Source organism: Acinonyx jubatus, chromosome B4 (genome assembly GCF_027475565.1).
Source record: "Acinonyx jubatus isolate Ajub_Pintada_27869175 chromosome B4, VMU_Ajub_asm_v1.0, whole genome shotgun sequence".
In the NCBI taxonomy this organism is placed as follows: domain Eukaryota; kingdom Metazoa; phylum Chordata; class Mammalia; order Carnivora; family Felidae; genus Acinonyx; species Acinonyx jubatus.
This window is the reverse complement of record NC_069387.1, coordinates 59,243,557-59,267,185: the sequence shown is the minus strand read 5'-3', so window position 1 is coordinate 59,267,185 and position 23,629 is coordinate 59,243,557. Positions and strand designations below refer to the sequence as shown.

The following is a 23,629-nucleotide window of genomic DNA, read 5'->3' as shown; positions in this document are numbered from 1 at the left end:
TCTTCCTATTAGTCTGGAACTGTAATATACATACACATTACTTCAATTTCAAAAGACAAACTTTAGCTGTTATGAATCATGCTTTTTTTTGACTATAGATGTTTTGGCAAATGAACTCACTCACTGAATTCACCTCTTTGGTGAAATCCCAACCTACTGTACTTACAAAAGCCAAATATACCACTATTTCATGGTCCCTGGTAGAACAGGAAAAAGGCATGATTGTGTTAGCCAAACAATTCACTTCTTGTTTGCAGCACAAACCTAGGTAATTAGTAAGTTTGTTATCTATATTTTTTTCTCCATACTGGCATTTGGTCTATAGTCATATTTTTACATATGGATTTAACAAGCTTTCTGATATCAATAATGTTCGCATTATTTAGATGCACTTTCTTAGTGTAGCATCTTATATGACAGAGACATAATTTTTTTCAAAATACAATGCAAGTTTTCCTTAAAAACTACTTTCACTGCATTTTGAATGAAATGTAGGCCTTCTCCCTACATCAAACAAAGACAAATGAAATTGGGAGCAAATACAATCCAAACATCTCCCCGATTTGCTTCGCTCCATGCCTTCCTCTTTTGAAATCCCTCTTCCTTTGGTTTCTGACATACTCCTACTTCAGAGCCATGTCTTCTCACATCTGTGGTAGGATTCCCTCCTTCCTTTACTGTGTCTAGGCCCAAGTACCCCCAGAGTATATCCTCAGCCCCCAAGTCTTCCCACTCCACACACCTCCCCCAGTGACTGCATCCATGCCAATCCCTGCACTTGTGTCTGTACATTAATGATGTGTGAATCTCTTTCTCCAGACTAGGACTCAACCCCGAGTTCCAGACCCTCACATCCAACTGCCTACTTGAAGATCCCAGAAATAATACATTCTCATTGTGTCCAAAACTGAATTCATCATCTATCCCTCAATCTCAACATATAATACCATCCTCCATGTAGGTAACCAAGTCAGAAAACTTGTTGGACACTTCTTGCATGCCTGCTCTCCCTAAACAACAGTCATTAATTCTCTTTTAAATGTGTCATAATAGGTCTCTCCCTTTTCATGTCCTGCTGTCCAGAGCTACATTCTTAGACCAACGCTCAGAAAACAACCCCTAGCAAGAACTTCTCAGCTATTTTCTCTGCCTGCTGGATTTTCCCCTTTCAACCCAGCCTTCATGCTGTTTTCCATAATGATTCTCTGAAGATGTAACTCTGCTCCACTTTGCACCTGGTAGGATAGCTATATTCTTTTTAAAAATGGAAAATAACAAGTGTCAGCAAGGATATGGAGAAACTGGATCCCTCGCACTTTGCTGGTGGGAATATATAATGGTACAGCCACTGTGGAAAACAGTTGTGGTTCCTCACAACCTAAGCAGAATTACCATATGACCCAGCAATTCCACTCCTAGGTATATACCCGAAGGAACTTAAAGCAAGGACTCAAACAGATATGTGTACATCAATGTTCATAACAGCATTATTCACAATAGGCAAAAGATAAGAACAACCTAAATGCACAACAGATGAATAAACAAAATGTGATATATGGCAACCCCTGGGCAGAGCACCCCAGGACCCCTCCCTGCCCAGGTACATCACCTCTCCAAGTCACTCTCTGTACAGACAGTCCTGGAACATACTTGTTTGCACCCACTTCAGCTATCCTACCAGGACACTCACTGTGTATAGAGCTGAGGGGTCTCCTGGTCCACATACTGCCTTAACTCTAGTCATCCCACCAGGGCACCCCCTGCATGCAGTGCCCCCAGAAACCCCAGCCTGCACTCACTTCAGCTGTCCTGCCAGAGTGCCCTCAGTGTACACAATCTGAAACACTGGCCTGCATCTTCAGCTTTAGCTGTCAGGACAGGGTGCCCACTGCATGGAGAGCCCTGGGATCCCATGACATATAACCACTTCAGCTTCAGCTGTCCTACTACGGCGCCCTCTTTGTGGAGAGCCCCAGGACGCCCCGAATAAAACCCACTTCAGATTCAACTATCCTGCCAAGGTTCCTTCTGGGTGTAGAGCCTTAGGAAACTCCTGCATGAACCCACTATCCTGCCAGGGCACCTGCTGCATGAAGAGCGCAGGGACTGCACTGACCTGTACCCACTTCAGCTATCCTGCCAGGGTACCCACTGTGTGGAGAGTCCTGGGACACCCAGCTCATGCTAGACACATCTCCAGCCAGTGAAAGCCACCAAGTACACAAGGTCTACATAGGGAATAACACAAGACAATTACTTCAAGTTTAGAAGTAGTTATCTGCCTAATTCATAGAAACAAATATAAGAAGTCAAGTGAAATGGGGAGATAGAGAAATATACTCTGAAGGAAAGAACAAGACAAAAACTCAGAGAAAGGACCTAAATGAAATGGAGGTAAGCAATATGCCTAATAAAGAATTTAAGGTAATTATCATACAGATGCTCACTGGACTCCAGAGAAGAGTAGATTAACTCATTGGGACCTCAATAAAGAGAGAGAAAATGTAAAAAAGAACCAGAGTTGGAGAATATGATAACTGAAATAAAAAAAAAATATATTAGAGAGAATCAACAGATTAGAGGATGCAGAAGAACATATCAGTGATCTGGAAGAGAGAGTAATGAAATGCACATAAGCTAAAGGATAAAAAGAGAAAACAGTAATAAATAAATGAAGGTAGATTAAGGGATCTTTTGGACAGCATCAAGTGAAAAAACATTCTCATTATAGGGGACCTAGAAGAAGCAAGAGAGAGGGAAAAATCCTATTGGAAAAAATAGCTGAAAACTTCCCTGACATAGAGAAGGAAATAGGCATCCAGGTTCAAGAAGCACAGAGTTCTAAACAAGATGAACCCAAGGAGGTCCAAATCAAGACACATAATAATTAAAATGTCAAAGGTTAAAGATTAAGAGTGACTTGGGGTGCCTGGCTAGCTCAGTCAGTAGAGCACACTACTCTTGATCTCAGGGTCGTGACATTCAAGTCCCACACTGGGCATAGAACCTACTTAAAAAAGAGAGATTTTTTTTTTAAGTTTATTTATTTATTGTGTGTGTGTGTGTGTGTGTGAGAGAGAGAGAGAGAGAGAGAGAGAGAGAGAGAGAGAGAATGTGGGTGGGGGAGGAACAGAGAGAGAGGAAGGGAGAGGGACTGAGAGAGAGAGAGAGAGAGAGAGAGAGAGAGAGGGAGAAAGAGAACCCCAAGCAGGCTCTGTGCTGCCAGCCCAGAGCCTGACATAGGGCTTGATCTCACAAACCATGAGATCATGACCTGAGCCAAAAATCAAGAGTTGGATGCTTAACTGACTTAGCCACCCAGGCACTCCCAAAGACAGATTTTCAAAAGCAGCAAGAGAGAAACAAAAATTTACCTACAACAAAAACCCTAAAAGGCTATCAGCTCAGTTTTCAGCAGAAACTTTGTAAGCCAAAAGGGAGTGACATGATATATTCAAAGTAAGATGGAAAAAACTTACAACCAAGAATACTCTACCTGGCAAGGTTATCATTCAGAGTTGGAGGAGAGATAAAGAATTCCCCCTCCCTCTACCACCACCAAAATGATTTTATTAGCACAGAACTAACCTTACAAGAAATGCTAAAGGAAATTCTTCAAGTGGAAAAGAAATGGCCATTAGATGTTAAAAAATTATGAATAAAGATATAAAATATGACAGCATATACATAAAACATGGAGGAAAGAGCGAAACAAATTTTTTTTAAGAATGTGTTTGAACTCAAATGACCATCAACTTAAAAAGAGTGCTATTACTTAGGATGTTATATGAACACCATGGTACCACAAACCCCAAAACTATAATAGACATGAAAAAAGAAAAAGAAAGCCAAACATGATGCTACAGAAACTCATCAATCACAAAGAAAGACAGCAAGAGAAAGAATTACAGAGAAGAACTACAAAAACAACCAGAGAAAAAAATGGCAATAAGTATATACCTACCGATAATCAGTTTAAAAAAAATTTTTTTTTAACATTTATTTACTTTTGAGACAGAGACAGAAAATGAACGGGGGAGGGTCAGAGAGAAAGAGGGAAACACAGAATCTGAAACAGGCTCCAGGCTCTGAGCTGTCAGCACAGAGCCCGACGCGGGGCTCGAACTCACGAGCCGTGAGATCATGACCTGAGCCGAAGTCTGACACTTAACTGACTGAGCCACCCAGGCGCCCCTACCAATAATCAGTTTAAATGTAAATAGCCTAAATACTGTAATCAAAAGACATAGGGTGGCAGAATGGATAAAAAAACAAATGGTGTCTACAAGAGACTCACCTCAGACCCCAAAACACATATAGACTGAAAGTAAAAGGATAGAAAAAATATTCCATGCAAATGGAAGTGGGGGGAAAAAGTCCAGGGTAGCAATACTTCTATCAGACAAAATAGACTTTAAAATGAAGACTGTAACAAGAGTCAAAGGCCATTACATACTGATAAAGGGCTTAATCCAATAAGAGGATATGTTGTAAATATCCACACAACCAACATAGGAGCGCCTAAATAAAGCAAATATCAATGGGTAGATCATCCAGGCACTGGCTTTGAACAACACATTAGACCATATGGACCTAACAGATATACACAGAACATTCCATCTAAAAATAACAGTATACACATTCTTTTTAAGTGTGCATGAAACATTCTGCAGAGCAGATCACATGTTAGGCCACAAAAACAAAAGTCTCAATAAATTTCAGAAGATTGAAATCCATACCATGCATGTTTTTCAACCACAACAGTATGCAACTAGAAATCAATCATTAAAAAACAAACACACAAACACATGGAGGCTAAAGAACACACTGCTAAACAACCAATGGGTCAACAAAGAAATCAAAGAGAAAATTTTTAAATACACAGAGAAAAATGAAAATACAATAGTCCGAAACCTTTGGGACACAGCAAAAACAGTTCTAGGAGGAAAATATAGAACGATACAAGCCGATCTCAAAAAACAAAAACAAAACAAAAAGAGAAAAAAGGAGAAAGAAAGCAAGCTCAAAAAAAAATCTAACCTTATGCTTAAAAGAACTAGAAAAAGAGAAACAAAGCTCAAGGTGAGTAGAAGGATGGAATTAGAAGGAAGGTGAGTAGAAGGAAGGAAGAACAAAGACCAGAGCAAAAACAAATGATACAGAGACTAAGAAAAAAATAGAAAAAAAAAATCAATAAAACTAAGAGCTGGTTCTTTGAAAAGATAAACAAAATTGATAAACCCTGAGGCAGACTCATCAAGAAAAAAAAAGAGAAAGGACCCAAATAAAATCAGAAGCAAAAGAGGAAACATAAGACCACAGAAATACAGAAGGATTATAAGAAAACACTACAAAAAATTATATAGCAAAAATTATTGGACAAGCTAAAAGAAATGGATAAATTCCTAGAAACGTACAATCTCCTAAAACCAAATCAGGAAGAAAGAACATGTGAACATACCAACTACTAGTAATGAAATTGAATTGGTAATCAAAAATGACCAAAAAATAAAAGTTCAAGACCTGATGGATTCACAGGTGAATTCTACTAAACATTTAAAGAAGAGTTAATACCTATTCTCAATCTATTCTAAACAGAAAAAGGGAAGCTTCCAAATATATTCTGCTAGGCCAGCATTACCCTGATACCAAAACCAGACACACACACGCACACACACCCACACACAAACCCCTACAAGCCAATATCTCAATATCTCTGATGAATATAGATCCAAAAATTCTCAACAAAGTATTAGCAAACTACATTCCACAATACATTAAAAGGGACCACTCACCACGATCTAGTGGGATTTATTCCAAGAATGCAAGGATGATTCATTATTTATAAATCAATCAACATGATAAACCATATCAACAAAACTAAGGATAAAAATCATATGATCTCAATAGATGCAGTAAAAGCATCTGACAAAATTCAACATCCATTCATGATGAAAACTCTCAACGAAGTGGGTTTAGAGGGAACACACCTCAACATAATACAGGCCATATATGAAAACCCACAGCCATCATCATACTCAGTGGTAAAGAACTGAGAGATCTTCCTCTACAATCAGGAACAAAACAAAGATGTCCACTCACCATTTTTATTCAACTAGAAGTCCTAACCATAGCAATCAGACTAGAAAGAGAAATAAGAGGCAATCATATCGATAAGGAAGAAGTGAAACTGTCACTATTTACAGATGACTTGACAGAACATATAGAAAACCATAAAGGCTCCATCAAAAAACTATTAAAACTAATAAATTTAGGGGCGCCTGTGTGGCTCAGTTGGTTGGACAACCAACTTTGGCTCAGGTCATGATCTTGCACTTTGTGAGTTCGAGCCCTGTGTCAGGCTCTGTGCTGACAGCTCAGAGCCTGGAGCCTGCTTCAGATTCTGTGTCTCCCCCTCTCTCTACCTCCCCTGCTCACACTCTGTGTCTCTCTGTCTCTCAATAATAAATTTTAAAAAAAAAAAAAACTAACAAATTCAGTAAATTTGCAGTATACAAAATATACCAAAATCTGCTACAATTTTATACACTAATAACAAACTAGCAGAAAGATTTTAAGTGAACAATCCCATTTAAAATTGCGCCAAAAAGACTAAAATATCTAGGAGTACACTTAACCAAGGAGGTGAAAGACCTGTACTCTGAAAACTATAAGGCACTGATGAAAGAAATTACAGATGACAGAAATAAATGGAAAGATATTCCATGTTCATGGAATGGAAGAATGTATATTGTTAAAATGTCCATGCTACCCAAAGCAATCTAAAGATTCAGTACAATCCGTCTCAAAGTACCAAAAGCATTTTTCACAGAACTTGCACAATCCTAAAATTTGTATGAACAACAAAAGACCCTGAGTAGCCAAAGCAACCTTGAAAAAGAACAAAAGTGGAGGTATCACAGTTCCAAATTTCAAGATATACTACAAAGCTATAATAATTAAAACAGCATGGTACTGGCACAAAAACAGACACATAGATCAATGGGACCAAATAGAGAGCCTGGAAATAAACCCACCATTATATGGTCAATTAATCTATGACAAATTAGGCAAGATTAGGCAATAGGGAAAAGAGAGTATCTTCAACAAATGGTTCTGAGAAAACTGGACCTCTCTAACACCATTCAGAAAAATAAACTCAAAATGGATTAAAGACCTATATGTGAAACTTGAAACCATAAAAATTCTATAAGAGAACGTAGGCAGTGATTTCTCTGACATTGGCTGTAACAATATTGTTCTAGACATATCTCCTAAGACAAAGGAAACAAAACCAAGAATAAAACTATTGGGCTACATCAAAATAAAAAGCTTTAGTGCAGCAAAGGAAACCAACAATATAAAGGCAACTTACTACATGGGAGGAGATATTTGCAAATGACTATCTAATAAGGGGTTAATATCCAAAATATATAAGGTATTTATACAACTCAACACCCAAAAAGCAAACAATCTGATTTAAAAATGGGCAGAATATCTGAATAGGCAGTTTTCCAAAGACATACAGATGGCCAACAGACACATAAAAAAAGCTAATCACTAATCATCAGGAAAATGCAAATCAAAACCGCAATAAGATACCACTTTCCATCTGTCAGAATGACTAAAATTAAAAAGGTAAGAAATAACAAAAGTGTTGGCAAGGATGTAGAGAAAATGTCATGCACTATGGTGGGAATGTAAATTGGGATAGCCACTGTGGAAAGCAGTATGGAAGTTCCTCAAAAAATTTATAACAGAAATAACATATAATCCAATAACTCCACTACTAGGTATTTACCCAATAAAACCAAAACACTAATTCAAAAAGATACATGCATCCTTATGTTCACTGCAACATTATTTACAATAGCCAAAATATGGAAGCAACCTAAGTGTCCATCAATAGAGAAGTGGATAAAGAAGTGGTACACACACACACATTAGAATATTACACCACCAAATAAAAGATGAGGTCATTTGCAACAACATGGATGAAGCTAGAGGGTATTTTGCTAAGTGAACTAAGTCAGACCAAGAGAAAGACAAATATCATAGGATTTCACTCATGGGGCACCTAAAAAACAAAACAAATGAATAAACAAAAAGTAGAATCAGACTTATAAATACAGAGAATTAATGGTTGCCAGAGGGAAGGATGGGCAAAATGGGTGAAGGGGTGTAGGAGATATGGACTTACACTTATAAAATGAGTAAGTCATAGGAATAAATGGCACAGCATAGGGAATATTGTCAATGGTATTGTAATAGGGATGTATGGTGACAGACTGTAGCTATGTGATAAGCACACCATAATGCATAGAGAAGTTGACTATGTTGTGCATCTGATACTAATGTAACATTGTGTGTCAATTATACTTAAATTAAAAAAAATGGTACAAAGATGTGGTATATACATACAATGGAATATTATTCAGCCATAAAAAGAAATGAATGAAATTCTGATATATGCTGTAACACACATGAAATTTGAAAATTTAATGCCCATAAGAGACTCTTAAAAACTGAGAACAAACTGAGGGTTGATGGGGGGTGGGAGGGAGAGGAGGGTGGGTGATGGGTATTGAGGAGGGCACCTTTTGGGATGAGCACTGGGTGTTGTATGGAAACCAATTTGACAATAAATTTCATATATTGAAAAAAAAAAAAAAAAGAAAATGTAATGCCCAGTGAAATAAGCCAGATACAAAAGGACAAACATTGCACGACTCTACTTATATAAGATATCTAGAATAGGCAATATCATAGAACTAGAAAATAGGCTAGAGGTTACCAGGGACTGAGGGAAACGAGGTATGGAGTATCATTATTTAATGAGCACAGAGTTTGATTGGGGTAATAACAAAGTTTTGGAAATAGGCAGTAGTAATAATGTAACAATGTAAAACACTGAATTGTATAGTTAAAAATGGTTGAAATGGCAATTTTTATGTTATATATGTTTCACCAAATACAAAACGTACCAAGGCCAACAATTTTTTTAAATGTAATTTGATCAAGTCCTCTCATCCTTAAAATCCTTCTGTTTTCCTGACTGCATGCAAGATAATTTCTATACTCTTTGGTTCAACAGATCTCTTTACCCAGTCCACATGCATCCCTCAAGTCTCATAGCTCACCCACCTCTGTGTACGCCCTCTGCTTTATTGTGCCAACCACATCTCCTGATTAAAAGAGTGTTATTTCATATTTTGTGCCCTGTGCTTCTGAACAGTTCTTCCTTCTACGTAAAATACCTCCTTTACTCCTGCATAGAATGGCTCACTTCCATTCTTCATTTACAACTTAGCTTAAGTCAACCTCTGCAGGAAGCTGTCCTTCCCTACTGATCCCAATCTCATTTAAATGCCCAATTGTCTTTGTTGCCAAAGAACCCATGGTGTATGTTATGACAGTTATCATGTGTAATAGTTATCTGTACCTTTCTAATTTGTACACGTTTCTTTTGTCTAATCTGTATTTCTTCCTCCCAGTCTACTGGGTGTCACATAGTAGGTACTCAAGAAATTGTAATGACTACATTCCAGGGAATCTTCATCCATGACCGTTTTAGAGAACCAGCTCTCCATTCAAAACCAAGAGTGCTGCAAAAATGGTAAACATTCTCATACATTCTTTGTTTAAAAATACCCAATATTCTGAGGCTCCACCAACGAAATCAACTTCATATCTACCAAATGGCTTTCACACCCTGAGTCTCTGGGAAAAATGCTACACAATTAGTATTTTGTAAAACCTATAAAGTACTTTGACATCCATCATTTCATCAGAGGAATGGAATATGGTGGAATGAAAGAAGGATTGGGGCAGAATGGAGAAGCTCTAAGGTAGATAATGAGCAAATCAGTGGGGTGTATACTCTCTTTCGACTCTCTTCCTCTTCACCTTCTTCAAGTAGGAATTATGTCAGGTCGAATTCCAGGACTTACCTGCTGCCACTGGTTGCTGATAGTTATTTCTTTGTTGAAAGAAGATAGGTAAAAGGGTACTGAGAAAGCTTTTCCACCTCTTTTTTTTGTCATGATTCCTGACATGGAAGAAAGGAGGTCTTGGCTCACCTACCCATACATGTTGGGAAATGGACAGCATAATTATCCTCATGTGCTAGAAGTAAGCTACCCTATCCAGTTGCAGAGAGACAGGAAACAGTGTAATGAAGAAACTACCACACTAACAATCAGGAATTCTAACTAGTTGTGTAATGTTAGGCAAGTCACTTGATATCTTTGACTCCTGACTTCTTCAGTTTCTAAAATGTGGGCAATTGGCTAATCTTTAGTGTTGTCTTCTGCCAAAAGATCACTATCTGTCAGTATTTTGCATGTTTCTGTTATTTCGCCTACCAATGACCCCATTTCCTCATTCATTCCCCAAACCACTGTAAAGTCTCATCCATGCCCCATACGTGACATAAAACTGTGTTACCTCTAGTGCTCACTGCTCTACTTCAACAGCCACAATCTTATTTGGATCCTAAGAAAGAACAATGGTGCTTATGATTCTGAAGAAAAAGAAAGAACATAAAACTTATAATCAATCACTTCTAGCTTGAGCTGAGTGGGGACTACAAACTGATCAGCAAACAATGCCAGACAGTTACTTGGTCAATTGCAGTTATTTTTTTATGACTATTCACATTACTGGGAGAGTATAAGAGAATACAGACAACCTGTAGAATACTTTCAAGTCAATTAAGGGGGGGTGGGAAGTGCACTGGTACTTACATTTGAATTACACTGATTCTGCTGTCTTGGGAATTTTAGCTAAATTATAAAGTATATTGGGAAGAACAGGATTAAAAAGAAGTAGAATGTTTCATTATGTTCTCATCTTGTCACCCTACTCAAAATTTTTCCCTTCTTTCATGAAAAACTGTCATCAACTATCATATTTATGTAAAGTACCAGCCTAAAATGGAGTACTCTAGATTGCAATATTTACCTTGCCTTATCAATTTCACCATACAAACCCTAGCTTTGGGGAGTTCATTAAAGAATATTTGGGGGCTGTGAGCTGTATTAATGCAACAAAAGAAACAAGGAGATAGCAAGTATCCCCAACATTGGCTTTATTATCTATTTGGCTTAATAAACATGGAAAACAAGAGTTTTACATGATTTAACTGACCACAGATAGCCAAGGGCTGATTATTATATAAATGATGAGTAAGGCAAGAAGCAATGTGGTAATTATTATTTTAAGTGCATGCAGGAAGATGTTCTCTTCACAGTTAAGCAATTCAAATAGGAAGGTAAGTATCTTGATATGACCATAAATGTTCAACAAATTAACCTTATGTTCCTATATCTTTCAAATTCCAGCTGACTCCCCCTAGATATCTACTACATTTCAGAATTTGACAGAAAAGTTCCAGATCAGACAGTGACAGAGGAAGCAATTGGGTGGAGAAATAATTGTCCCCATCCGTATGTCACCATGTAACTGAAAATCATCAGTGACTTGCAAAGTAATCGTTTTCTTTTTTCCTTAGAATCAAAGATTTCATAAATTGACTTACTGGGATGGGTCTGAATCACTTCCTTTTCGTTTTCTTGGGAGCTCTGTCACATGTGGGCTGAGGGATCCGATAGCTGTTGGTTTTGTCCATGGGCTCACATAACTGGAAACCACGGGAGCAACGCACTCGTTCTTTTCTATCAGCATTCTATCTATGACAGATAAAGCACAATAGGACATCTATCTTTAACATTAACTTCCACTTTATACATATCCCTATCACGTTTTAAATGGCTTTACTATCTTGTTATTTTAAAGATATCACCTAAATAACAACGTAACATAGAATTAAAGACAAATTACATACACTCAAATATTAGAAATGTATTTGTTAGTCCATATTTTAAAGCTTATTTTCCCCATTTAATTGTAAAAGAATTGTAGAAAGTATAGAAAACATAGAAAAGTAGAAAGGAAGGGGGAAAATCAAATGTCACCATTCTGCTATTGTTAGAATCTATGTTTGTTTTCACTGTCACAAATATATATTATGGTACCAAAAACTTGTTATCTACTGGTTATTTTATTTGCATAGTATCCCAGAAATGAGTTAACAAGGTCAAGGGACATGAATATCTTTAACCCTAAGTTGCTAAATATGACAATAAAATCCTTTTTGTATAAAATGTGGCTTATCAGATGTTTAATAAAATATAAAAATCAAAATCACAGAAATAAAAATAACCTATAGTCCAAAAGTGGGCCTCCCTGAATAACTATAATTCCCTTACTAAAATATAACAAGTTTATATTTCTATCTATAAGTTACAACATAGACTGAAAATGTGTAAGTAGTATTAACAAGGAGAATGCAATAACTCTACAATAGTGGCAGATTTTTAATACATCTCTAGCAGTAACCGATAGATCAAGCATTCAAAAACAATGATATTGAAAATTTAATCCACACAATAGGCAAGTTTGGTGTAATAGACATATATAGACCACTATCCCTAGGAGCTTCAAACCCATTGTTTGTTTTGGGTACACATGGAGCATTTATCAAAATTAACAATATACTGGACAAAAAGCAAGTAAGTCTCAACAATTTCAAAAGACTATCATACATCAAACATTTAGTGACTTGGTGTAATTATGCTAGACACCAGTAACAAAAAGATAACTAGACAATCCCTGTATCTTTAAAAATTAAGAAATATACCAATAACACCTTCAGATAAGGAAGAATTCAAATATAAAATTATAAAATGTAACTAAATAATAATAATAATAAAATATTATACACGAAAATACGTGGAGATAGTGAAAGCATTACTTAGAAGGAAATTTTAACCTTTATTTTAAGAAATTAGAAAACGATATGTAAAATCCAAAGAACTAAAAGAAATACAGTGCAAACAATTGCACATCAAAAAGCTACACATGGATTCTTCTAAAAGACTGTAACTCTAATAACTCTATGGCAAGATTTTTCAAGAAAGAAAGAGGACGTAAGTAAATATAAGTGAACATGGGTCATAATTTTAGATGGTCTGGAGATTTAAAAGACAGTAAAAATCTCATGAACATTCTTTTCTTTGAAGTTTATTTTGAGAAAGAGAAAGGGCATGCCCACACACACAGGGGAGGAGCACAGATACGGGGAGAGCAAGAGAATCCCAAACAGGCCCTGCACTGTCAGCGTGCAACCCAACACAGGACTCGATCCCACAAACTATGAGAATGTGACCTGCGCCGAAATCAAAAGTCAGTCATGTAACCAACTGAGCCACCCAGATGCCCCTCATGAACAACATTCTAAATATTTGGAATTTTAGATAGAATGAAAAAATTCCTAGAGAATTTTAACCAACAAAAACTGAAGCTAAAAAAAACAAAGACCTGAATATCACTATATCTTTCTTACACAACTATTCCAATATACAGAAAAAGAAGGAATATATTGGCCCCCAACTCTTTTTTAGTGGGGATTTCATAATTGTAAAATTAAAAACCTGACAATGTGAGTACAATAAGAGAAAATTACAGGGTATCTCATTTATGAACAAATATAAAAAATATTAATAAAATGTTAGCAAGATTCAGATAGTATAAAAAGAATCACCCAGGATGACCAAGATAGTTTTATTCCAGGAATGCAAAACTGGTTTAATATTAATAAATCAATGAATATGATTAACCAGAACAGATTAATGGGAAAATGTGATTATCTCAATAGATATAGAAATATTAATGAAGAAATACTGAAAGCGTGTTCTTTAGAATCAGAAACAAGAACACCTTTTACTACTACTCCTTTTCAACACAATAGTAGAAGACTTGCCAGTGGAGTAGGGAAAGAAAAAGAAATATGAGGTTTAACAATTGGGAAGGAAGACAAATGTTTTTTGCTATTACTGATAAATCATATGACTGAGTATATAGAAAACAGAAAATAATCAACAGATAAATGATTAAAATTAGAAAGTGTAGGGGTGCCTGGGTGGCTCAGTCTGCTGAGCATCTGACTTTGGCTCAGGTCATGATCTCCCCATTCGTGAGTTCAAGTGCCGCGTCGGGCTCTGTGCTGACAGCTCAGAGCCTGGAGCCTGCTTCTAATTCTGTCTCCTGGTCTCTCTGCCCCTCCCTTGCTCCTGCTCTCTCTCTCTCTCTCTCTCTCTCTCAAATAAACATAAAATAAAAAAAAGAAAGTGTAACAAGTTGGCTATATATAAGATCAATATATAAAAATCAACTGCCTTTCTATTCACCAGTAATAAAAATATTATTTACAATAAGATACTTAAAAAGACACAATTTACAATAACCTCAAAAAATATACAGCACCTAAAGAAAAAATCTAATAAAAGTGTGTAAGATCTTTGGGGTGACTGGGTGGCTCAGTCATTTCAAAATAAACAAACATTTTTAAAAAGTGTCTAAGATCTGTGTAAGGAAAATATAAAAATTTATTTAAAACAGTAAAAAACATCCATGTAAATGGGAAGATATGCCATTAGATTGGAGTCCTCAATATCACAAAGTTGTCAATTTTCCTAAAATAGATGTGTAATTGAATTCCTCTCAAAAGACTTTTCTGGTAGAATTTCACAAACAATATAAAATGTATACGGAAGTGTAATGGGTCATGAATAGACAAGGGAAGGTGGAAGGACTTGCTGTATCAAATATCAGGACATTAATAAAGCTATAGTAATTAAAGTATAGACAAACCAAAGGAAAAGTAGAGAGGGCCCAGACACGTATAAATGGACATCTGCTAAATGTCTGAGGTGGCATTTCAGGTCAATGTGGGGAAAACAGCTTTTTAGTAATTGGTCCTAGGCCAAGTGGTTTTCTCTATGGAAAAGAATAAAACTGGACCCCCTACCTTATACCAAATATAAAACCCAATTCCAGCTGGAGTAAAGACCTAAATATAAAAGGTAAAAATGTAACAGAAAAGACTCTAAAGGAGAGACAGTATTTTATTGGTGGGGAAAGAACTTTCCAAAACATAAAAAGAAACACCAATAAAGACTGATCAATTCAATCTTCTTAAAATTAAGTTAATGTTGATCAAAAGATAACTATAAAGAAAATGAAACCACAGCCACAAACTGAGAGGAGATATGTGTTACACATATAAACAACAAACGGTTAATATCTAGACTGTATAAAGAATGCCTTTGCATCAACAAGAAAAAGCAACAACACAGTAGAAAACTGGATAAAAGACTAACGAGCACTTCATAAAAGAATTCCAATTGTCAGTACACAAATGGAAAGATAACTCAATCTCATTAGCAATTAGGAAGAGCCAGAGTAAACAATGGTGATCTACCCATTCCATGGCTACAATGGAAAAGTTTGAGGACACCAGATGTAGGTGACGATGTGGAGCAATGAAAGGTTGATGCTTTGCTAAGTGGGGATGTAAATCGCTACAACCACTTTGGAAGCCACTTTTGTTATTACCTAATAAATTGAATATTGCATATAACATATGATTCAGCATTCCAGATCTAGGTACATAGTGAAACTCCATGCATATGAGGAGACACGTACAAGCACTGCTTGTAGCTGAATAACAAAAATAAAAACCTGAGAAAACTGGAAGCTAAATTTCCATTGACAGAAATATAAACTGTTTAGCTACTAAATGAAATATTAACAGCAGTAACAATGAATGAAGTACTGATATCAACATGGATGAATCTCAAACTAGTAATGCTGGGCCAAAAAAAGTGACAGATAAAAAACCTATAGCATGTTTTAAAAAAAAAAAAATTATATAAAGTTTAAAAATAGGTAAAACTAATTTTTTTTTTTTTTTTTTTTTTTTTTGGCAATACCTACAGAGGTTGCCACACTATATAGAAAAGCAAAGGAACACTTAACACAAAATTCAGAATTCTCTTTGGGAGAAGAGAAGGTGCATCTGGATTCAATTACTGAAGGACACACAGGGGCATCTAAGGAATTTGTGTTCTATTTCTTAACCTGGGTATGAGTTCACAGATTTTTTTTTTTAATTTCTTAAACTACATATATAATTTTTACAAACATCTATAGGTTATAGTATATCTCACAATAAAGAAGTGGGGAGAAGGGCAACCTGGGTGGCTCAGTCGGTTGAGTGTCTGACTTCAGCTCAGGTCATGATCTCACGGTCATGTGAATTCGAGCCCCACATCAGGCTTGCTGCTGTCGGCCTGTCAGCATAGAGCCCACTTGGAACCTTCTGTCCCCCTCTCTCTGCCCCTTCCCCCACTTGCGCTCTCTCAAAAATAAATAAACATTAAAAACAAAAAACAAACAAAAAAAGAAGTGGGGAGAATAATTTTATCAATGATTGTTGGCCACTTGGGAATTAAGTTTCTGATTTTTGGTCTGGCAAGACTTCTAGGCTTGGACTCTCTTAATGGGAACGATTCAGGATCACCAGATACACATGAGATTAATTATGATTTCAGCTCCCAGACTTCAATCTGATGGACTTTGAATGGCAGAACACCATCTGTCTCCACAGAAAATGTGGTGAGTTTCTTACAATAAGTGACAAATCAAGGGGAAAAATTCACCAACTATGAACCATGGTTTATACCAGACCCTTCCACCCACTTCCAGCCTCCAACACACTCAAGCAAGCACACGGTTTCCCTCACATAAGTTCAAAACAAAAATAAAGATATTTTTGCCTCTCATTCTAGGAAACATGATCTTCATATTTCAATCCTACTGCCTTACTAACTTTTAAAATAAGAAATGGACCATCTTTAGACTGGCAGAATAATTAATATTCTTCTTTTCACAAAATCAAAATCTAAAGCACCGAGGGTCTTTAGTTGTATGTTCCCTAACGAGTGGGGGAGTACTGCCCCCTAATTAGCTATGTCCCATCAAATTTGGCTATGTCAGTAGAAGTGAATTCAAAACAGAGGGCTTTCTGTAAACAAAAGGAAAACATGGGTTAGTGGGACTCATTAGTTCTGGATGAAAAGATCACACAGATTTTTGTTAAAAGGTGACTCACAATTTAAAGAGTAAAGATTTCATTTTTAACCTCCCAGTTTACTTTCAGCCTCTCATTTAGAAGATGAGACCATGCATTGAGGAATTGAAAGTTAATTCTGCTTTTGTTGAACCCATTTTGAAGGCACATCCTTCAATATTTTGATATTGTCTTTCCTCACCAAATTGTCACCTCTCAATGGCGAAGATAATATATGTTATTTTTTTCAAGAAAAATAACATTTATACATTTCTATAATACTATTTTCCTATTAAAAATTTTTTTTGCATATAGTTGACAATGTGACATTAGTTATAGGTGCACAACATAATTTAAAATCTCTATATGTCATGCTATGCTCACCACAAGTGTCACTACCATCTGTCAACGTACAATGCTATTACAATGCCATTGACTATATCCCCTATGTTGTACTTTTTATTTCTGTGACTTATTCATTCCATAACTGGAAGCCTGTACTCCCTACTCCTCTTCACCCATTTTGCCCATCCCCCAACTGCCTCTTCTCTGGCACAGCCATCAGTTTGTTCACTGTATTTATAGGTTTATTTTTGTTTATTCATTTATTTTGTTTTTTAGGTCTGCATGAGTGAAATTGTAGGGTATATATCTTTCTCAATCTATTTCACTTAGCATAATACCCTCTAGGTCCATCCATATTGTCACAAATGGGAAGATCTCATCCTTTTTTATGGCTGAGTAATATTTGTGTGTGTGTGTGTGTGTGTGTATTCACCACATCTTCCTTATCCATTCATCTATCAGTGGACACTTAGGTTGCTTCCATGTCTCGGCTATTGTAAATAATATTGCAGTAAACATAGGGGTGCATATATCTCTTTGATCAGTGTTTTCATTTCCTTTGGGTAAGGACCCAGTACTGGAATTATTGTATCAGATGATATTTCTGTTTTTAATTTTTTCAGGAACCTCCATACTGTTTTCCACAGTGATTGTACCAATGTTCCCACCAACACTGCATGAGGGTTCCTTTTTCTTCACATCCTCACTAACGCTTGTTATTTTTTGTCTTTTGATTTAGCCATTCCAACAGGTGTGAGGTGATATCTCACTGTGGTTTTGATTTGCATTTCCCTGATGATTAATGATGCTGAGCATCTTTTCACCTGTCTGTCGGCCACCTGTATATCTTTGGAAAAATGTCTACTCATGTACTGTAAGAGTGCTAACAATACTGACTCCGTCTTTGGCCCTCCATCTTGTTCATGTTTGCTCAAGGGCCTCTCTTGGGGCTATGTGTTCCGGGCCACTTGGATATTAATACACATACCTTAGACATGCCTGCCAAGACTTGGATGGTGGGAAGGCTTGTTTCAGCCTCTCATTAATCTGTTAGAGATAACATAGACTTCCTTCTTTCCTGATGTACAGGTGGTGCCACAAGATCTAACTAAAAGGTAGCTGTCAGTTAAGTGCATGAAAGCCTTCTGAGGTGTGTGTGAGCCCTTTCATCTCACTGCAGTGCCCTCCCACATATCCCCTCACTCTATAAAATCTGTGGACTAAGGTCTGGACTTTGTGGAGAATAGCTATGTGGACTGCATGGATCATCCTCCTCCCAATTCCCCCTATGTCAGTTAAGTTACCCTGAATAAGACTGTGTAAACTGTATGGTGTTGCCTGCTTCATTTTCCAGTTTCAAAGTCCTTCTCAGTTTGGGGGATACGTTACTGTCCCTCCCCCACTTTCTAGTAGGTCCTCTGCCAATGTTTTAACTGGATTGTTGGTGTTTTTGATGTTGAGTTGGGTAATACGTGTTATTTAACACTCAAAATAATTCAGAATTTAGGGGTACCTGGGTGGCTCGGTCGGTTAAGCGTCTGACTCTTGGTTTTGGCTCAGATCATGATCTCATGGGTCGTGAGATCCCTGCTCAGGCTCTGTGCTGACAGCATGGAGCCTGTTGAGATTCTCTCTCTCCCTCTCTCTTTCTCAAAATAAATAAGTAAACTTAAAAATGTGACATTAGCATTTTATCTCACTCTGTCCTACATGCATCTCCCTGGTGATGGTCATCAATCTAACAATATTTTTAATGTTTATCATTTAGTATCAGTTCCTCAAAGATGAAATAAATTGGGGGAAATGGGCAGCTGTTTGGGAATCATAAGTAGGGGAGAGCAAGCAGCTCTGAACCATTTGGTTCAGGCTCATAGTTATAAAGGGATCAAATTTAGAATGTGATATTGTGCTTGAAAGAAAATATACATACACACAGGCACACACATTCACAGAATGCAATGGCAGGGTGGAAAAATTATATTTTTCATACAACTTAAAAACTTTTGTCCCACTACCTATTTTCAGTGCAGTAGTGTGCTATGTTAAAATTTACATAAAATTTAAATTATCCTATGAATAACTTTGTGTTAAAAACAATTAATGCAATATAAACATTTGCTTCTTAATTTCTGAGAATCCATGCCCCCAAAACTGTTTTAGTCTGGTCTATCCACTACAAATTGTTTATTCAGGGCAGGGGAGGGGAGGGAGAAACAAGTCATTTAACACATCTGAGACTATTTCTTTAAAATGAAAGTAGGTAGGGGTGCCTGGGTGGCTCAGTCAGTTGAGCGTCCAATTTTGGCTCAGGTCAGGATCTCACAGCCCGTGATTTTGAGCCCCACATCAGGCTCTGTGCTGACAGCTCGGAGCCTAGAGCCTACTTCGGATTCTGTGTCTCCCTCTCTCTCTGCCCCTCCCCTGCTTGTGTACTGTCTCTCTCTCAAAAATAATAAATAAGCATTAAAAATTTTTTTTTAAATAAAATAAAACAGAAGTAATTTCCTGCAAATTTCATTTGTTTGTTTGGGTGAATCAAACAATGTATTTGAAATTTGTTTGAAACGAATAGTGATGCTAAGTAACTAGTCCAGCAAAAAAGAGTCCATAGTAATGAGCCATAGTAATGCATAAGGTGTCCATCAAGAAAAGGCACTGATTTCAATGCCTCTTAATTTTTAATTAAAAAACGTTTTAAAAAATTAAAAATAATTTTTAAAAATGTTAAACTTTTAATTTTGAAATAATTTCATAACCATAAAAATAATGCAAAGAACCCCCATACACCCTTTAATCAGATTTCCCAAATGACAATATCTTACTTAACCCCAAGACCAGGAATACTCAAATTTTGCTAATCGCCCTGCTAATATCCTTTTGCTGGTTCAGGATTGAATCCTGGGTCACATGGTACATTTGGTGTCTTCAGTTTCCTTTAATATTTTTTTAAGTTTATTTATTTTGAGAGAGAGAGAAAGTGCGAGCATGAGCAAGGGAAGGGCAGAGAGAGACAGAGAGAGAATCCCAAGCAGGCTCCGCACTATCAGCACAGAGCCCAACATGGGGCTCGACTGCACAAACCTCAAGATCATGACCTAAGCTGAAACCATGAGTTCGATGCCTAACCAACTGAGCCACCCAGGCACCCCTTCAGTTTCCTTTAAATTTTAACATTTCCTTAGGCTTCTTCTGTCCCTGAGGTTTTTGAAAGTTACTGGCCAGTTACGTAAAATGTCACCCAGTTTGTCTAATACTCCCTTGTGACTAAATTCAGGTTATGCACTTTTGCCAAGGATGCCACAAAAGTGATGCTGTGTCCTTCTCGGTGCTAAACGCCTGCACTTTTCAATGTTATTGCTTATGGTACTTTTTATTGTTTCAACAAGATTCTGCTCTTCGGGATTCCAAAAGGTGTTCAGCTCATAGAATCCACAAAAGAGGCAAAAGAAAGATTTATGGGATCCACAGTAAGCTCCAGGACTGGAAAGTTTCGAGGACCGTATCATCTCATATCCCCAAATCCTAGGACAGTGCCTGACACATAATAATAGGGTTTGTTGAAAGAATGAACTGTGTTTCATTTCATTACCCCTAGACATTCAAAAGAGAATCTGAAAGAGATGTGAAATCAGAACTAACAGATCCACCTTCCTGGACTGCTGGAAATGATAAAATTCCCACGGTAAGGAATATCAGTTCCCCACGGTACTTTTCACAAATGAGCAGGCCTCCTTCCTCCATACCACTACTTCATTCTGTTTTATTTCTGACAGAGGGAAAAATACACTTGATTGTCTATTGGAATAAAGGTACTGTGTAATATGGGATTTGGCAGTCTGAAGTCTCTTTCTAGAACAAGAAGTAATTATTTTATAGGTTTGTGGTAACACATCATAATGAAAATCAAAAACTGTTTATCACGGACTTATACTGAAAGATGCTTAGTCACTACTGGATAAAGTACTACTTGGCACTATTAAGAATAATACCATCGGGGCACCTGGGTGGCTCAGTCGGTTGGGCGTCTGACTTCGGCTCAGGTCATGATCTCATGGCTCATGAGTTTGAGCCCTGCATCGGGCTCTGTGCTGATAGCTCAGAGCCTGGAGCCTGCTTCGGATTCTGTGTCTCCCTCTCTCCCTGCCCCTCCCCTGCTCACACTCTGTCTCTCCCTCTCTCTCTCAAAAATAAACATTAAAGTTTTTTAAAGAATAATACCATCTGTAGACAGTACTATACACAAATCATGAAAAAGCTTTTGTTGAATGACATATCAGATAAAGGGTTAGTATCCAAAATCTATAACTTATTTAACTCAATGCCAAAAAACAAATAATCCAAGGAGAAATAGGCAAAAGACATGAATACTTTTCCAAAGAAGACATCCAGATGTGTCTAAATTAAAACCACAATGAGATACCACCTCACACCAGTCAGAATGGCTAAAATTAACAACTCAGGCAACAACAGATGTTGGCGAGGATGTGAAAAAAGAGCATCTCTTTTGCACTGCTAGTGGGAATGCAAGCTAGTGTAGCCACTCTGGAAAACAATATGGAGGTTCCTCAAAAAGTCAAAAATAGAACTACCCTATGACCCAGCAATTGTACTACTAGGTATTTATCCAAGGGATACAGGTATGCTGTTTCGAAGGGGCACATGCACCCCCATGTTTATAGCAGTGCTATCAACAATGGCCAAAGTATGGAAAGGGCCAAAGTAAAGTCCATCAACAGATGAATGGATAAAGAAGATGTGGTATATAGGGGCGCCTGGGAGGCCCAGTCAGTGTTGGACTTCAGCTCAGGTCATGATCCTGTGGTTCGTGAGTTTAAGCCCCACATTGGGCTCTATGCTGACAGCTCAGAGCCTGGAGCCTGCTTCAGATTCTGTGTCTCCCTCTCTCTCTCTGCCCCTCCCCCGCTCACACTCTATCTCTCAAGAATAAACATTAAAACAATTAAAAATTAAAAAATAAAATAAAATAAATGTGGTATACACACACACGCGCGCGCGCACACACACACACACACACACACACAATGGAGTATTGCTCAGCAATCAAAAAGAATGAAATCTTGCCATTTGCAACAATGTGGATGGAACTAGAGGGTATTATGCTAAGCTTTAAGATACAAAACATGAACATAAAGGAAGGGAAGCAAAAATAATATAAAAAAAGGGAGGGGGACAAAACATGAGACTCTTAAATACAAACAGAGGGTTGCTGTAGGGCTTGTGGGTGGGGGGATGGGCTAAATGGGTAAGGGGCATTAAAAAAGACACTTGTTGGGATGAGCACTGGATATTATACATAGGGGATGAATCACTGGACTCTATTCCTGAAATCATTGTTGTACTATATGCTAACTAACTTGGATGCAAATTAAAAATAAATTTAAAAAACAAATAAAAAACAAAGCTTTTGCTCAACAGAGATTAAAAATGTTCTATTAATGGGTCTCCCCTGGGGCTCATTTGGTTAAGTGTCCAACACTTGATTGTGGCTCAGGTCATGATCTGTTAGTAGATCGAGCCCTATGTCAGGCTCTACACTGACAGAGTGGAGCCTGCTTGGGATTCTCTCTCTCCCTCTCTGCCCCTCCCCCACTCATGCTCGCTCTCTCTCAAAATAGACATTTAAAAAATATTCTATTATTTCATACTCTTTATTAAGAGCTTAATGTAGGTGGGGGATATAGTTTAAAAGGTTAAGATTTAGTACTTCCTGTCAAGAAGCTTATGATCCTAAATACATTTGTGCAAATGGGGGTGTATAGACATAAACCAAACACAGAATGAAGTTAGATCTAGATGCAGGTACAAGTTTATGCTGCAAGAACACAGAGGGAAGAGCACCTAATTCTGTTTGGGGGAAGGGAATAATGCTTAAAAGCATGTTTTCAGGCTAAGAGAACATTATGAACAGGTGGCAATTCAGTAAAATCCTATGCCGTCATTAACGACGTTTTGTTATTCAATCAATGAATACCGATCAGAGTCAAGTTTTAGAAAATGCACCTCCTGGTACAAGTCTGATGGATAAAATTGGGCTTTTTCAAAATAAATTTTACCTTCTCACATATGAAACAAAATGCACACTAAATTGCCCTATCTGACCAGAAACCAGATCCCTAGATCATCATTCACCATGCAGAATGCAGATTGCCTAGAAAATTCAAAATAAGGATGAGGCTTAGATTTACTGAGATTTCATGAAAGTCCCTCAAGATTTATTTATCTATGAATTCTGACCACGCCTAGAGGAGGCAGGAAAGAGTCTCTCAGTGACCTCCTTTCCTGTGTTGTCAA

At 37.2% G+C, this 23,629-nt stretch overlaps 1 protein-coding gene across 15 annotated transcripts in view; it reads right to left on the bottom strand.

Annotated features, from left to right (window-relative positions):
- The window catches only part of BMAL2 (basic helix-loop-helix ARNT like 2), a 120,324-nt gene that overhangs the window by 67,370 nt on the left and 29,325 nt on the right, over positions 1-23,629 (bottom strand). For 8 of the 15 annotated variants that reach the window (XM_027035800.2, XM_027035794.2, XM_053226063.1 and 5 more), the window contains exon 2: positions 11,540-11,686. In XM_027035800.2, coding sequence (XP_026891601.1) covers positions 11,540-11,685 — 146 coding nt within the window. In that variant the 5' untranslated portion in view covers position 11,686. Of the gene's footprint in view, positions 1-9,950; positions 10,049-10,446; positions 10,523-11,539; positions 11,691-23,629 lie in introns of those variants that run through there. The other 7 variants (XM_027035799.2, XM_027035796.2, XM_053226061.1 and 4 more) reach the window with 5 other exon arrangements.